General features: G+C 31.0%; 1 protein-coding gene across 1 annotated transcript; it reads left to right on the top strand.

Annotated features, from left to right (window-relative positions):
- The first annotated feature begins 3,733 nt into the window (after positions 1-3,733).
- Positions 3,734-15,354, top strand: LOC114329029 (uncharacterized). Its single transcript, XM_028278041.2, has 4 exons — positions 3,734-3,916; positions 9,333-9,369; positions 10,635-10,704; positions 15,132-15,354. Exons 1-4 carry the CDS (start codon positions 3,877-3,879, stop codon positions 15,294-15,296), a joined length of 312 nt encoding a protein of 103 aa, XP_028133842.2. The 5' UTR covers positions 3,734-3,876; the 3' UTR covers positions 15,297-15,354.
- Positions 15,355-17,394: the final 2,040 nt, after the last annotated feature.

Genomic DNA, 17,394 nt, shown 5'->3' with positions numbered 1-17,394 from the left:
AATAAAAAATATCGATAATACGTGTGAAAATTGCCAAAAATAGCAAAATTCCAATCAAAAATTAGGTTGGGGAAAATGTAACCTTCAAAGTTCAAAATCGGTATACGTTAAAAAAATGCATTTTCTCGGCTTCCAATGGAACAATTTCCTTCATTTTTTTTGTTCCCAAGTAACTCGAGTAGAGCCATCGAAGTAACGCATTATTAAATGTCAGACTTGTTTTTGTTTTGTTATAATAAATAATTTATTTATTATAACACAAAATTTTAATTTGTTTAAATAAAAATTGTTTAAACAATTATACAGCTTTCAAATGAGAATATTTATGTTTTTAACTTTAAAAGGTACACTTGTAGTAAGTTTATCTATAAAAAAGCCTACAACTGGAAAAAATATGTAGTTTTCTGTTCTTATAAATAAATTAATCTATTATAACAAAACAAAAGCAAGTTTGACATTTAATAATGCGTTAGTTCGATGGCTCTACTCGAGTTACTTGGCAACAAAAAAAAGAATGAAGGAAATTGCTCCATGGGAAGCCGAGAAAATGCATTTTTTTAGCTTATACCGATTTTGAACTTTGAAGGTTACATTTTCTCCAACCTAATTTTTGATTGGAATTTTGCTATTTTTGGCAATTTTCACACGTATTATCGATAGTTTTTATTATAATAATATATGTTATGAGTATTTTAAGGATATAAAAATTGGTGTGAAGAAATAGGACAAAAATAAAAAGGTGTTGGTTTAAAAATTATGATCGTATTATTTATATCTTTGCCGTAAATTCCGATCAAATTTCACCGATTGTATCTCAGGAACCACTCGTCGTAATTAAACGTGTTTTCTTTTACAAGAAGCACCCTGCCGCTGTGTTTCGAATACCGTTTTCACTATTTAATTTGGTTTAATATTTCCCGAGATATTCTATTTGTTTTTAAGCCAAAAAATTGTTTATAATTTTAAAATATTCCTGAGGCCGCTTAGATAGTCCAATTTCAATTCTGTAAAGTATAGTAGATAGACATAGTGTCTTTTTATGAAAAAATCATAGTTATTCTCATGCATCATACTTATTGTCGTTATTATAGCGACCTAAAATTTTTAATTAACAATTCAAATATTGCTAAACTGTTCATTAAATTTTCATCGGCTTCAGGAATTATAATCTATACAAAAAGGGCTTTTACATTGCCAAGTTATTTAATTATTAATTAACAATTACTTATCTAAAATTTTAGTTGAAAATTAAAGATTTTGTTGGAAAAACCCGCTTTTTCCGGGGAAAGTTTTCGTCGCAGTGAATCGGGAAAAACACGTCTCTATGAAAAATTTAATTTTGGTGAATTTTTATTTGAGTATTTTTGGTGTAAAGTTAAAATTTTTGGAGTTGTAGAGCAAGAATTGAAAAAAACACGATTTTCGGACGCCATGTTGTTTATAAAAAAAGTAGCACACTATCTGCGGACTTTGAATACCTATATTATTAATACATACAATAATAAGATTCGATTGTATATACACCGTTCTTAGGCGTCAACGCCCTTCGGTAGGGATCTATGGGGGAGTTTCACCGAACCGCAAGCCCTTATCCCTTGCCGTACTGCTCCCTCATAGGTCGATCAGCTGCCCGCATATTCAGGTCTAAGCGCCAGATTCATATTTAGAATTTTATACTGACGCGTTAGCCTTTTTGTTTTCCGATGGCCTGGGCTGGGCTTGAACTCTCGTACCTCACGGCGAAGTGAAGTGCGGGTCAGCCGCTAGTCTCACTGAGCAATAAAATTGCTGGTAAATAACTTTTCCTTTTATTTTGCTAATTAGCCCAGAGTATAATTCTTATAATCAACTATTTTTAATGGGAATAAGCCACAATTTTACCAAAAAATAATTTTATTAACGTTTTTTTTTTATTTATAATGGCCTCTAAGTTTTGGTTGGTTGCAGTCTAGATAAAGTTGGTCGCCGGCGATTGAGGGTTGTTGAAACTCCCGGAGGGAGAACGGTTATCTTTTATCCCAAAAACTAGAAAATAAGACATATATCAAACATCAAGAGTGAAAACCAATATGTGCCAAGTCTGCCATTATTTTAAGAAATAATCGTCAAAAAGAGTAGCAGGTGACAAGAATAAATTAAATTGAATTAATATGAGGGGAATAGTTAAATTATTTGATTATTCACATGCATATGTGTAAGTTAAAGAGATATATTTTAAACTAAAATATCAGAACACATGCTTTGACATTGAAGGTTAGGTATAAAAAATATTAGAAATACTGTTAGATGTAGAAATGTAATTAAAATATGACAATATTCTTACCCCAAGAGAATATTTGATTTGGAACAAAATGAGGCCTTGTCTAAATCTCTTTAAATAAATAAATTCTTCCCTTCCATTTTCAGTTTGTGTCAATGGGTAGGGATGAAGTGTCACTGTCATTGAAAATGACATTTGAAATGACGACCAAATACGTATGAAGTAGCAGGCAGGTTCCGTATTAAAAGGCATATCAAGAGAGTAAGGATATACGGGGTACGTTCAGTATATTCAGTTGATGATTTAAATGAAAAGAGATATAGTAAAAAAGGATTATAAAAGACAGCGCCAACGAGTTTTTAACGAAGAAAACAGGTAAAACAAATAGAAGAAAATTATTAATGAAATATTAAAGAACATAAAGTAAAATAATTATTTAAAAATAAAATAGCAAAGATGTGACCTTTGTAAAGTTACATCTTCATTTATTATTGTACCGAGGTAGTTGTAGTACGTCCTGGTATTGGTTGATGCCAACTTTATTTTCAATAATCTGTGTAAGGCAGAATAAATGGTTAATAGTTAATGATCTACATGCCCTGAACCCTGGTTTTCCTTCGGCTTCTATATCTTTGTATTCATTTTTTATTCTATCTTTAATCACTTTTTCGTATACTCTACTGACTGAGTTTGTCATAGCGATGTCTCTATAATATGGTCACTGTCATCCCTTTTGCCGCACTTGTGTATTGTAAATATGACTGATGTGTTTCATGCTTCTGGGATTTTCTGGAACTTAACCTGACTGCTTCATATTTAGTGACTAAGTCTTTATTTTTATTATCTTGTATTTCTTTTTACTTCTTACAACTTACGTTTTCTACAAGATATTTACAATTTTAACCTTTCCGAAGTTAAATATTTTATAAAGAAGAAGAAAGGAACAAAATGCAAAATTTTGACGCCTGTCAAAATTTTCAATGTATTTTAAATGTAATCATATTTTTCGAATTATAAGAAAGTTAATAAGTATTTTTGAAAAATTTAAACGCAAAATAAAAGATTACTTTATTACCGAGGGTGGAAAGTCCCTTAAAATGAATAAAAAGTTTCTTTTGAATGAGATATTTGAAATTAAAAATCACAGTTAATTTTCTCTTATTTTTTCACCCCAGTAACTTACTAAATTATTAAAATAAACATTATAGAAGTTTTCAGGGACTTTCGACCCTCGGTAATAACGTATTTTTTATTCTGCGTTTAAATTTTTCAAAAATACTTATTAGTTCTCTCAGGATTCGAACAAAATGAATCTCATTTAAATAGCGTTGAAGCCGAAAGTTCGTACCCATTAAGAGAATAAAAATATATGTTTTAAATCAAAAAAAGTACTTACAATAGTTGATAGTTTCTTACTTATCTTAAAATGCATACAATTTATTACAATAACCGATTCAATGTTATCAAATTAATGATCAAATCGAACTGAAAAATAGAGGACCAACTAGGGAGATTCATATCAGTATTGCATTAAACTATTGTCTTTCAAGTGGTTCACTTTTTGTATATAAAGCTGATCCACTGATGCACCTCACTGTATACTACAAATCGTAAACATGAAGACTACTTTGGTTTTGGCTGTTTTGGCTTGCGTCGGTAAGTAATTTTTCAGTATTTTTGTTATATATCTATTTTTTATTCGTTTAACTAGTTACAACTATTATTTCTTCTCTATATCTTATTATGTACTTCTTTCTTTATCTGTGCGAGTACAGTGCTACTCTTCGGTTAGAGTCTGAGAAGACTATCCATAGTCGAAAAAAACATTTTTGAGAAACCAATCCAATTTTGTATTATTCTTATTCTGTGTCACTAAAAACGAAAACCAATTATTTATGCGAGGAAATGAAACTGAGAAAATGTCAAAACCTCTCAATTTTTGAGCCGTTTTACGCTTTTGGTTTCATAAGGGTGAAAACTACCCCTAACTGTAAAAAATTATAAAATAACATTTTAAACTTTAATATTGTCAATATTTGGTTTTTATGAGCTACATAATAATTTTTTTATGTTCTAAGATATAATATCATAATATTTCAACCCTTACAACCACCCTTGTTGGAGCTATTTATAAAAAAATGACTTATCCTAAAAGAATAATTTCGACTTGCATCGATTTACATAAAAATTTGGGATTATGATCATCTCACCTTTTACTTCATATTCTATATCATGCTCAAGGGCGTTGACTATTTTTAGGGGTGTATACTACTCCTTATTTTCAAACATTATATAAAAACATTGTAAACTTTAATATGGCTAAAATTTGGTTTTGATTGGTTAAATAATGATTGTTTTATGCCAAAGGATATAATATCATAATATATCAGCCCTTAAAAACCACCCTTAATAACATTGCAATTTTTATAAATAGGTAATTTAATAGATCTTTACAGAAAAAAAAGTAGAATTAAAGAATTACAAAAACATTTATTTTCACAAAATATGAATTTACAGAAATGTACAAATACAAATAGTTTTTTGGTCATCTTCCAGTATACGAACCGGTTCTGTGGTATTAAATATATTGAAAATTCAGACTATTCAAATTTTTCGAAAACAAAAATTCGTTTTATAAACATAGCTCCCTCATTGTTGGCGATAAAAAGGTTTTTCTTAAAATTAAAAAATGATTTTGTAGGATATTTGAAGAGCTATAAGACTCTGTAAATTAATATCTATAAGGTTTCTTAGTTTTTACTTGGGGTGGGTTTAAAGGGCTATAAAAAGGGGGTTTTTGCTCGTAAATAGGCGTTTTAAACAGCTATATCTTGCTAACCCTTCACTGTATTAAAAATATATGCACAAGAAAATTTTAGTTATCAAAAAAGGTACAATTTAGTAGTCCCTCTTTTTTTCGTATCTCCAGTATTTTCGGAGACATTTTGAAGAAAAAAAAATTGCAAAAAAACTATTTTCCTTTAAGCTCCAATGTATCTAAAATTGGGCCGTTTGAATAGATCAAACGTCTTGAATGTATTTGTAATGCGAATATAAATGTAATTACAGAAAGGTGAAGACCAATTTTTAATTAGGAGGATCGCAGGATCGGATAAAAGCAGGACCGATCTGTTTTGGATCGTAAGTCGCTCAATTTTTACGCTAGACACTTTTTATTATCATTTTTTGAAAGGTCTAGTTGTATGCTTGAAAGAAGATTATCTAAGTTCTCCTCGAAAAATGTAAAGTTTTCCCGTTACTTGGCTTTGAATATTTCAAATTATGCATTTGACGAAAAAAGCTAACCTTTAACATTGGTCGTAAAAATATCATAGAAAAAGAATTTGGTTTGAGTTACCAAAAGACACAATTTTTATATCAACAATTTTCTTGATTAAATGCATATTTTTCGAGTTATTCCCAAAAAAACCTTCAAAAAAAGTGGATTTTTTAGTAAAAAAACTGTTACTTTCAACCGCGAATAACTCGAAAAATATTAGTTTTACGAAGAAAATGTAAAAAACATTTTTTTCTTAGAAACCCATTCTACATCGATTTACTTGGTTAAAATTTAATAAAAAATTCCCACCCCCGAGATGTGGTGGCAACCACCACCAAGGTTTTAGCGTACAGAGGCATGATATGGAAAATGATCCTTGGAATATTAACTACCTTCTGTGAAAATATCAAGTAAATACATGCTGGACGAAAAAATTGCTGGCCAAAATGCTTCATTTGCTGGACTATATAGTTTTAAAACTGTTTTACTGTCCATCCATCCCATGGTTCTACAGCCCGATTCAAGCACTTACCTTACTCGTTAAACTGACATCATCTTTTTACCGCTTTCATACGTTTTAGACTTGTCATCCCTTTTTCTAACCTTTTTCTTCTCTCTAGCATTCTGTTGCACTTCATCATTACACCACCAATTTTTTTTGTTCCTGGGAGAATCTTAACAAGTAGTTTTTCCTTCCTCTCCCTTCTTCTTCTTCTTCTTGTGCCACTCCTATCGGAGATTGGAAATTATCAAGGCTACCCTGACTTTGTTTACAGCTGACCTAAAAAGTTCATTAGTGATGCAGCCAAACCACTCTCTCAAATTCCGCATCCACGACATCTTCCTCTCCCACTCGTACCAGAACTTTGATGTTGGATTTCCACAAGTCATTGACCGTATCTTTTTCCCCATTTCTTTCCTTCTCCTCATCTTACTCTTCAATCTATCTGATTTTCCCTGCATGCGATATTATAGGTAACATAGTGGTATTAAATCTTAATAAAGAATGTATTAGAAAAACACGTAATATAAATGACGCGCTCAGAGCAACAGTGGCTTAACCCATAAATTGCACATTCTTAGATTATTATACCAATAAAAGCAGCAACATTAAATCTTCAGATTAACAAGGGTCTACACAACCTCCCTCTAGATTTGGCTAAATAGCGCTAAATACGAAATCCGAATGCAAAGATTACATTGATCTCAAAATTTCGTTTTTGGGATTAGGTCACTGTTGTTCTGAGCCCCTTAAATAGGTGTTAATGGACAAATCTCTAGCCACTACAACGTAGGTTACACTATATCTATCATCAATTCTTATTCTCACCCCAAAAGCTTCATGAAGTTTTTCTATTTCTCCTCTGTCTCTACCAGTACGTCTATTCAAACCACCTCCAATGAATCACTTTTCGTCTACAGGAATCTCGAAAATTTCCTAATTAAGGTCACTCCAAAGTTATTCCTTTTCCTGTTCTTCATACCCCTTCATCTTCTCTAGTTGATAGTAAAAGATTCTTCACCAAGAACTAGCTAGTAACCAAGGACACACACTTTTAGTATTATGTTTAATACACTAAGCATCAAAATTAACGCGCCACCTTAAAAATTGGACATTTTTGATGTCTCGTATTTTCTAAACCTATTGCGGATTTTAGTGATTTTTTAAATATATTATAGCTTTATTCTTCAAGAATATCGATGTAATAATATTGTTGCTAAACAGATAAGTATCATTGTATACCGGGTTTGGAACACCCTGTGGAATATTCTAGCGTATACAAAATATTGAAATTAAAACTTAACTGTAGCCTTAGGCTTTTTTAAAATTTTGCTTTTTGATTCATTCGCTTATGTTGGACAATAAAAAAGTTAGGTACTTTAACAACTAGCAACGTTCTTCATCAATACAGGGTGTTTCTAAATAAGCGCGACAAACTTTAAGGAGTAATTCTGCATGAAAAATAATGGCCGTTTGTTTTATAAACATATGTCCGCAAATGCTTCGTTTCTGAGATACGGGATGTTAAATTTTTTATAATCAAGTATATTCAAATGGGAAATAAGCCACAATTTTACCTAAAAATGATTTTATTAACGTTTCGACGCCCAAGTCGGGTGTCGTTGTCAAAATACAAAATAATACTAAATAAACAAAAATGTTGTTGCTTAGTAAAAAATTCTTCTAATAATTTATTTAATCTGACTCATTTATATCGGCAATTCAGACACGTATTATACATTTTAAAGTAGACGACTTTAAAATGATATTGCCAATATTGATGAGTTGCGTTCCTGGGACGACTTTACTAAAAGATAGTTCATTCGATTACATGAAATCAATCCCAACTCAAGAATATCCGCCACAAAAAATCATAGCATGTGATCTGTCTTTAAAAAGACAACCAAATGCAACGGTGGCACTGAAATTCTCGCGTTAGAGATTCCATAGTAAATCACGAGGGAAAACCAGGAAAAAACCTCGTGATACTATCCCGACATCGTAAGTATTTGGGTTTACATTTAGTTTACTCTCAAAACTAATACCAAATTCTGACTTGATATTTTAAATTTTAAATAATACTAAAATACTAAATATGTACTAACTCGATATGTTACTGATTTACTAATTGTGGTATTTTCTTTCTATTGACTTCCTCCTTTAATACGGTCTGAATTACCGATATAAATGAGTCAGATTAAATAAATTATTAGAAGAATTTTTTACTAAGCAACAACATTTTTGTTTATTTAGTATTATTTTGTATTTTGACAACGACACCCGACTTGGGCGTCGAAACGTTAATAAAATCATTTTTAGGTAAAATTGTGGCTTATTTCCCATTTGAATATACTTGATTATAAAAATGCCACAAGAAAATAGCTTCAGAACAACGTTAAATTTTTTAGTACAAACTGACGATTTATTTATGGCTCCAAAACCGGTCGAGCTATGAAAATGAAATTTGGTAGGTTTTAAGAGGTAGTTATTGCACATTTTTTTGGCATACAATTAAGAATTTTATATTCACCATCGGCGTGCATACGGGTAATGAGACCGGGTAATATGACCCGTATGCACGCCAATGTTGAATATAAGATTCTTAATTGTATGTCAAAAAATGCCCAATAACTACCTCTTAAAACCTACTAATTTTCATGTTCATATCTCAACCGGTTTTAGAGCAATAAATAAATCGTCAGTGTGTAAGAAAAAAAATCAACATCCCGTATCTCGGGAACGGAGTATCTGTGGACATATGTTTATAAAGCAAATGGTCATTATTTTTTCATGCATAATTACTCCTTGAAGTTTGTCGCATTTATTTAGAAACACCCTGTATTGATGAAGAACGTTGCTAGTTGTTAAAGTACCTAACTTTTTTATTATCCAACATAAGCGAATGAATAAAAAAACAGAATGTTAAGAAAACCTGGGGCTATAGTTGACTTTTAATTTCAATATTTATAGACACTAGAATATTTCACAGGTTGTTCCAAACTTTGAGGAGAAAACACACTATCATTGTTACACCGGGTATACAAGGACACTTATCTGTTTGGCACCAATATTATTACATCTATATTCTTGAAGAATAACGCTATGTTATATTTAAAAAGTCACAGGTTTAGGAAATACGAGACATCAGAAATGTCCCATTTTTAAGGTGGTGCGTTAATTTTGATGCTCAGTGTATTATGGTTAATATTTTATTGAAAATACTGTACGTAAAAAGCTGTTTTTGTTTTTTTTTTAGTTATTTTATTATTTTATTTTCTTTTTTTTTCTAGCTCTTACCGCTTACGGTAAAAACGTCCAAGTTAATGAGTAAGTAACACTAAATTAAAGCAAAAAATAATTATTTGTAGAGTTAATCAAAACTACATTTAGTATTTATTTACACATGAAACATCGATTTGATTAGTCATTAGCCCTCTAAATTCAACTCTTATGAATATTAACAACGGAAATCGCCAAGATCCAAAACAGTATATTGATCACAAAGCCGCTAAGCTCAAGATCCAAATGTGTCAGCATATTTGGCACGTTTAAGTGATAAGTCAGCGACATTTAAGCATCGAACTAATATTTCAACGGCGCTTAATTGTCATGTGGTCCTCATTGGCTTCACAGTTTCCATGTCATTCTCGAGCTGAGTAGGGATGGCGGTTTTTGACAAAACACCGGTTTTCGGTTATACCGGTTTTTTTGCTTACGGTTTAACCTGGCGGTTATAACCGGCCAAAAAACCGGTTTTTGGAAAAACCGGTTTTCGGTTTTCCTAATCCAATAGGTTACAAAGTTACATCTACAATACACTTTAGTTTGCGATACTCCATTCGACTCGATATCAATATGATCAAAATTGGTATTATACTATCGAAAGAACATGTATTACTTTTAACACGTTTGTATATTTGTAGAATAGGTACATTTTAACTCATTTAATACTTCCTGTATGAGTGTATCGTTTTGAAAACGTGGCGAAATTCTTGGAGATTCGTATTCGTAATCAGTAATTCGATATTCATAGTCAGAGCATTATTTTTGGTAATCAGAAAAAGTCATTCACCCACTTTCAATGTCAAGAGTTAAGTGTGAAAAATAGATGATGTTTGCGTCTAATTCAACCAGATCACTTCTTATGTAAATATTATGATTACAAATACCTTTTCAAGGAAATAAAATAAAACTTAATAATTGTTTCTGGCTGATGTGAGAGTGCACTTTAAGTTTGCTTCTGTATTTTATAAAATAAAATTAAATTTGAATTATGGTTTTGTTTGGAATAATTACTTGAGAATAATAATTATGATTGGGATCCAAAATAATACCTAACCTAATCCTAATCACCGTAAAACCTAATAACCGGTTTTTACTTAAAAAAAAACCGGTTATAACCGAAGCAAAAAAACAACCGGTAAAACCGATTATTGCGAAGTAAAGAAACCGGTTTCAGGTTTAAACCGGTAGGTTTGTCCCATCCCTAGAGCTGAGCAACTTAAAGATCAATTTGCTATTTTGGACCTTGGACATATATTGCTTATCTTCTATTTTTTAAATTAAATTAACGAAAAAATCTATTATTTTAGCTTTTTGTGCGACACCTGCGTAACTTTTGCATCAACAGTCAAGAAATTCGTAGACGAGGAACTCCCAATTGTAAGTCTCATGAGCAATATTATACATTTATAGACCAGGGTGAATCTGTAAAAATATTAGTATATTTGGATGTTGAGGGGTGACTCATATTTTTTTGCAGAAATTGCTTAAAAATAACTCATATAATAATATCTGAGTTATCCTCTCAAAAAAATCGGGAACATTGTTTAAATAATCAAAATATCAAAAAATGAAGGAAAAATTCGATTTTTTTCTTCGTTTTTTAATTTAAACTTTAAAAGTATTTATTTCTCAGAAAAGTTGTACTAAAATAAAAATTGCGTAATTAAATTTCCTTCAACATATGATTAGTTACAAATTTTAAAAGTTGTCACCATTGTTGCAAAATAGCAATAATTGCGAATAAACCATAAAAAAAACAAGTAATCGCACTTTACGTCTTTACAACCAATTATGCTATAATTTGGACCTTTATGATACCCAGAAAAACTTTATGATATAATAAAACAATACCGTAAATTTCATTAAGATCGGAAAGTCAAAATAAGTTTTGCAATCCAGCTTTCGCAAAAAAAATTCATTTTTTCAAAAGGTTGCGGGACTGAAAATAAAGCAGGTAGCAAGTTGTTTCTTTTTACATATAGAAGAATACTGTACCTTTCATTTGCGATTTTCAAAATTAAAATCGGTTAACTATCACGGCGTCATGATTCTTTTTTAAATAAACATTAATTTTTGGTGCTACGCGCAGGACAGCGGTGTTCGATTCACACAAGTTGATTTCCACCAAAATTTCTTCCAATCTTTATTTAATATATTATTTTCTTACTCTATATTTTGTTATATTTTATTATTTTAATTCCACAAAAATCAAACTAATTTGATTACTGCTTGTGAGATATTGTTTACAATTGCATATGTTTAAAAATAATAAACTTTTATTCTCTAAGTTAAAATATATGAGCAAACAAAGATTTTGCTAAAAAAAGTGTTATTTCAAAGGACAGAGTATGCGTTTTTATTTTGCAATAAACAAATTTATTTATTTATATCGAAATATACAAAAATTAAAATTTATCAATCATTATCAAAGGTCATTGGAGTGCCCAATCAGAGCATAACTTAAAAATTAATGTTTATTTAAAACAATTTCTGACGCCGTGGTAGTTAACCAATTTTAATTTTGCAAATTGGAAATGAAAGTTACAGTATTCTATATGCAAAAAAAATTACGACCTGCTACCTGCTTTATTTTCAATCCTGCAACATTTTGAAAATATGGATTCTTTTTATGAAAGCTGGATTGCAAAATTTATTTTGCAAAATCTATTGAATCGATCTTAACGAAATTTACAGTATTGTTTTACTAAATCATAAAGTTTTTCTGGGTATAATATGAAAGTCCTAAGTCTAGCACAAAATGGTTGAAAAACGTAAAATTCGAATACTTGTTTTATTATGTTTTTTTCGCAATTATTGTTATTTTGCCACAAGGCTGACACTTTTTTAAATTTTTAACTAATCCTATATTGTAGAAAATTTAATTACGAAACTTTTATGTTAGTGCAAATTTTCCGGGAAGCGAATACTTTTAAAGTTATAATCAAAAAACGAAGAAAAAAAATCAAAATTTTTCCTTCATTTTTTGACATTTTGATTATTTAAACAATGTTCCGGACCTTTCTGAGTGGGAAGATAACTCAATTATTATTATACGCAATTATACAGGGTGTCCCGGAAAATAGTGCGTTCCTTAAAGGCATAGGTAGAAGGCACCATGTAGAACAAAAAACTTTTATAACATTTTTTTCTAAATGCAACCGTTTGACCAAAAAATTAAAATGTATTTTGGTAGGCAAATTTAAATCTGACAATTATGTGCTGTACGCAAATTTAAGCATAGACAGTCCCATGTAAATAAATAGATAGAAGATAGATAGTAAACAGATAGTTTTAAAGAATCCTGTTTAGTGTCAATGCCGAAAATGTTTTCGAATAGTGAGTATATTACCTATTATGTTATTACCTATGAATGGTGTTTGTGAAAGGTTACTTGAAACATCTATTCGGTATAATAATTATTTTCAAGTAAGTACAACTTAGTTATTTCAGTTCACAAGTAAACAAATTACTGAGACATTATCTGGTGTATTTAAGTTCCACTGTAAACTATTAAAACTATGTAATTCAGTTAAAGCACTCGGCAATACTCAGCATTCAACACATTTAAACCTTACTAAATACATAAAGGATCCCCCAAACCAACGCGAAACTTTCGCAACCGCAACCTACGCGGAATCGCGGCGAATCGATGGACACGGCGGATTATGAACGTGTTCAGACCACTTTGCGCGGAATCCGCAACGGTCGCGGCAGAACAGCGTTCCTTTCATGAAACGCTGCATGCACGGTTTTTTCCGCTACCGTTGTAGTTTCGCGTGTTTTAAAATGGTTGTTACAGAAAAACTCATTGAAATTGTTAAGCAATATCCTATATTATATGATTTAACGGACGAAGATTATAAAAATATAAGAAAAAAGGATAAAATCTGGAATAGTATAGGGTCAGAATTAGGAGAAAATGATAAGTTTTTATTATATATTATAATATTATTATTAATTTACGTGCATAAAGATTACGCCCACTTAAAAATTTGGTTATTTTTGATGTCTTGTATTTTCTAAACCTGTTGGCCGATTTAAAAATATAATTTGTTCACATTTGTATGGCGAATAGTCGCGTCGGCTTTCGCGTCAATATGGGGAACCCTTGTCCGCTACCGCTCCGCCTGCGAATGTTCCGCTACGGAAAATTCGCGTCGCAAAACTTTCGCGTCGGTTTGGGGGATCCTTAATACTAGTTCAGTTAAAAGATGTGTTTTTATGTTAAAAGATGTGTAATTCATTTAAAATTATGCAATAGGTATTTTAATACATTTCAAAAGAAAATAATTTTAGTAAACAAATAGTAAATACATAAGTACTACCTACTATTAGGTTGGATTATTTTAAATACGGTTAATCACAATCACAAACGAGTTCTTATTATGTTATTATGCCGTAGTGCGTACGATGTTGCCAGTTTATTAAAATTTCCAAACATTAAAATACAGGTATATGGAAAACAATGTTAACTTTTTTTTGGAAATGGTTAACTTTAGAAAAAAATGGTATAGGACTTTTTTGTTCCAAATTGTGTATTCTCTCCATACCTTAAAGGAACGCACTATTTTCCGGGACACCCTGTAGTTCCAAGCAATTTCTATAAAAACATATGAGTCACCTCTCATCGTCCATTTCAAAACAGATGCGACTTTGACTATTAAGATTTTTACTTTTTGGTGTCCATTTAACTTTTTATCGCTTTAAAACTAAAACTTATTATTTAATTTTCATAAATTACCTTATAAGGAGAGCTTGCAGCTTTTATTTATTTAACACGTTGACGGACAGAACGTCTATAGACGTTGCATTTTTTCCTATTCTACCTTGCAAAATACATATAATGTCACAACACTTGCTTATACATTTGACGCACTGTTCGTCAACATGTTAAAAAGCTCAACAGGCCGTGAAGGCCTAGAGCTAAAAGTACAACAATTAATATAATACCATGTATTACAAAACATGTATTAAGTGGGTAGCTTCTTGTGAATTCATGCTCCTTGCCTACTAAATTAATTTACTATTATTCTCTTTCATTCGACCCTGTTTGTTGCCTTTTCTTCGCAATCGATAATTTCCTTATTCTTGAAATCTTCCTGTGCGCTATCAAACCATCTTTTCCTGGGTTTTCCTTTGCTCCTTTTAGTGATTGAGCCCTGTTTTAGGGTTATCTTTAGTATCCTTTTCTTTCCCATTCTCATCATGTGACCCATCCATCGCACTCTCTGAGTTTTAATGAAGCGAATGATTCTTGGTTCGTTATACAGTTTCTCTAGTTCCCTGATTGTTCGTTGCACACAACTTTTCTCTGTGCTTTTATTTCTATATAGCTCTGAGCATGTTCCTTTCCCATCTTTACAATTTCTCCGTAAGTATTTGCTTTTTTCGTTGTTCATACTTCACTTCCATACGTCACTGTGGAGCTCATTTCCGTTTTATATATGCTTAGCTTTATTTTCTTTTATATTACATATTTGGATTTTATCAGTGGACTTAGGCCTCCCATCTTTGTATTTCCCTTTGCTAATCTGGCATTCAGTTACCATTCTTCCTGATAGGTTTTATCTATAATATTCCCCAGCTAGGTAAAATGGACCACTCTCTCGAAATTATTATCCTTGCTTCAATAGATAAGAAAGTAAACTGCTCATATTTTTTTGATCTGTATTTTCGAGTATCATACATTTCCTGGTTTATTTATAGATCAAAATATTTTGTCTCCTTTTCTAATTTATAGTATTTCCTAATTATTTTTTTGTTTTCGATAGAAGTTAAATAATAAATATTCACTGTTCTTGTAGGAAGAAGTAGAAAAAGCCGCAAAAGAACTTTGTGACCTCCTACCGGGGGATTTGAAAGATTTCTGCGAAAAAGATTTGCTTCCAGAAGTCGAGAATATCTACAATGATGTATCCAAAATAACACCCCAAGAAGCATGCCAAGATTTGGGATTCTGTGACGCTTAAAAAATTAAAAGAATTGTTGTAATATGCATAACTATAGAATAAGAAAAATTTTGAAGTAGCTTTGTTCGTTTGTTTTTTTATTTTCCATTTTACCCTATAGCATGTGTAGGAACACTCACATAAAACTAGTATACAATGTGTCGATTTGAAAAGGTACCACCTTCTATAATTTGGTCCCTACAGAAAATCTAAAAATATGCAAAAACACGTCAAAATTATTTGTGAAGGGGACATTTTGTAGACCAGTATTCAAATAAATTACATCAACCCTCTAGCGGGACGGACACAACCGCCAAAATCATTATAGTCCAGTCGGGTTAGACGAATAACAGGCCTAACCTTGCATTAGGAGATGCCCCAAATTTTATTTTTCTAATCTTTAGGGAGGGTCAATATTAGTATAAATTTAAAATTTCGACTGAATTCCACCGTTGCGTTAACCGCCATCTTGATTTTAAACGAGAACCGTTTTTGCTCAATATCTCCGCCATTTTCAATTTTTTGACAAAAAGTGTAGAAACTGAAGTTGTTGAAAATGCGATTTTCTATAATTTCATAAATTATAATTTTTTTTGTGCGATCGATATTTTCCGAGTTATGAGGGGAAAATAGTGAGAGTTGGAGCATAATTATTGAATTATTGAATTATCTCGTATATTATTAGTTTTACAACAAATATGTACCTATACAAAAATGAAGAGAATTAAATTCTACACAATTTTGTTCTCCTTCATTTTTTTGCTAAAATTAATATTTAAGGTAGTACGTATGCGGTAATGGCGCGAGCGTAAGACAGGATTGATTTTATAGCAATTGTTTTTGTTCAATATCTACGCCATTTTCAAATAAAATTGTTCAAATAAAATTTCGGTAAATAAATGCGGTTGATATTTTCCGAGTTACATGGGAAAATATTAAAAAATGGTGGGGGAAGCATAATTATTGAATTGAATTTTGTTTCCGAGCTGTCCCAAATTTTATAATTCTATCCTTTAGCAGAGATCAATAGTAGTGTAAATTTAAAATCTCGACTGAATTCCGCGGTTGCATTAGCCGCCATATTGATTTTAAATGAGAACGGTTGTTGCTTAATATCTCCGCCATTTTCAACTTTTCAACCTAAATGGTGGGAAAGAAAATTGTTGGAAATGCAATTTCCTACAATTTCTTTGGCACAATTTTTTTATACGATCAATATTCTCCGAGTTAAGGAGGAAAATAATGGAAGCGGAGGGGAAGCATAATTATTGAATTGTCTCATTTATTATTAACTTTACGACATAATTGTACATAAACAAAAATAAAGAGAATTATATTTTATACAATTTTTGAAACTTCCAATGAAACATCAACCAAACTAAGTATATAAAAGACATAAAAAGACATTATATGCATTAAGTTCACTTAATTTTATTAACTAGCGGGTTTGATTGGTTGAATTTGTCTGTCGATATTTTAAGTTTTATGTCAGCTAATATATCGTGATGTTTCAAAAAATTTTTTTTTAATTTTGGACCCTGTTAAGGGAATTTTCCCATTTCCCCCTTGTAGACCCGTCACTGGTTCTCTCGAAAAATTGTAGTAAATCGTAATTGCAACAATTTCAGTTCTTACACTTTCTGTCGAAAAGTTGAAAATGGCGGAGATATTGAACAAAAACAATTGCTACAAAATCAATCAGGTCTTACGCTCGCACTTTTGCCACATACGTACTACCTTAAATATTGATTTTATCAAAAAAATGTACGGCATCAAATTTTTATTTTTTTAAAGGTCTATATTTGTTGTAAAACTAATAATAAACGAGATAATTCAATAATTCAATAATTATGCTACAACTGTCACTATTTTCCCCTCATAACTCGGAAAATATCGACCGCACGAAAAAAATTATAATAAATTAAACTATAAAAAATCGCATTTTCAACAATTTCAGTTTCTACACTTTTTGTCAAAAAATTGAAAATGGCGGAGATATTGAGCAAAAATGGTTCTCGTTTAAAATCAAGATGGCGGCTAACTCAACGGCGGAATTCAGTCGAGATTTTAAATTTATACTAATATTGGCTCTCCCTAAAGATTAGAAAATAAAATTTGG

This window comes from Diabrotica virgifera, chromosome 5, assembly GCF_917563875.1.
Source record: "Diabrotica virgifera virgifera chromosome 5, PGI_DIABVI_V3a".
Taxonomy (NCBI): Eukaryota; Metazoa; Arthropoda; class Insecta; order Coleoptera; family Chrysomelidae; genus Diabrotica; species Diabrotica virgifera.
The sequence above is the reverse complement of the archived record's forward strand: the minus strand, read 5'-3'. Positions and strand labels throughout refer to the sequence as shown.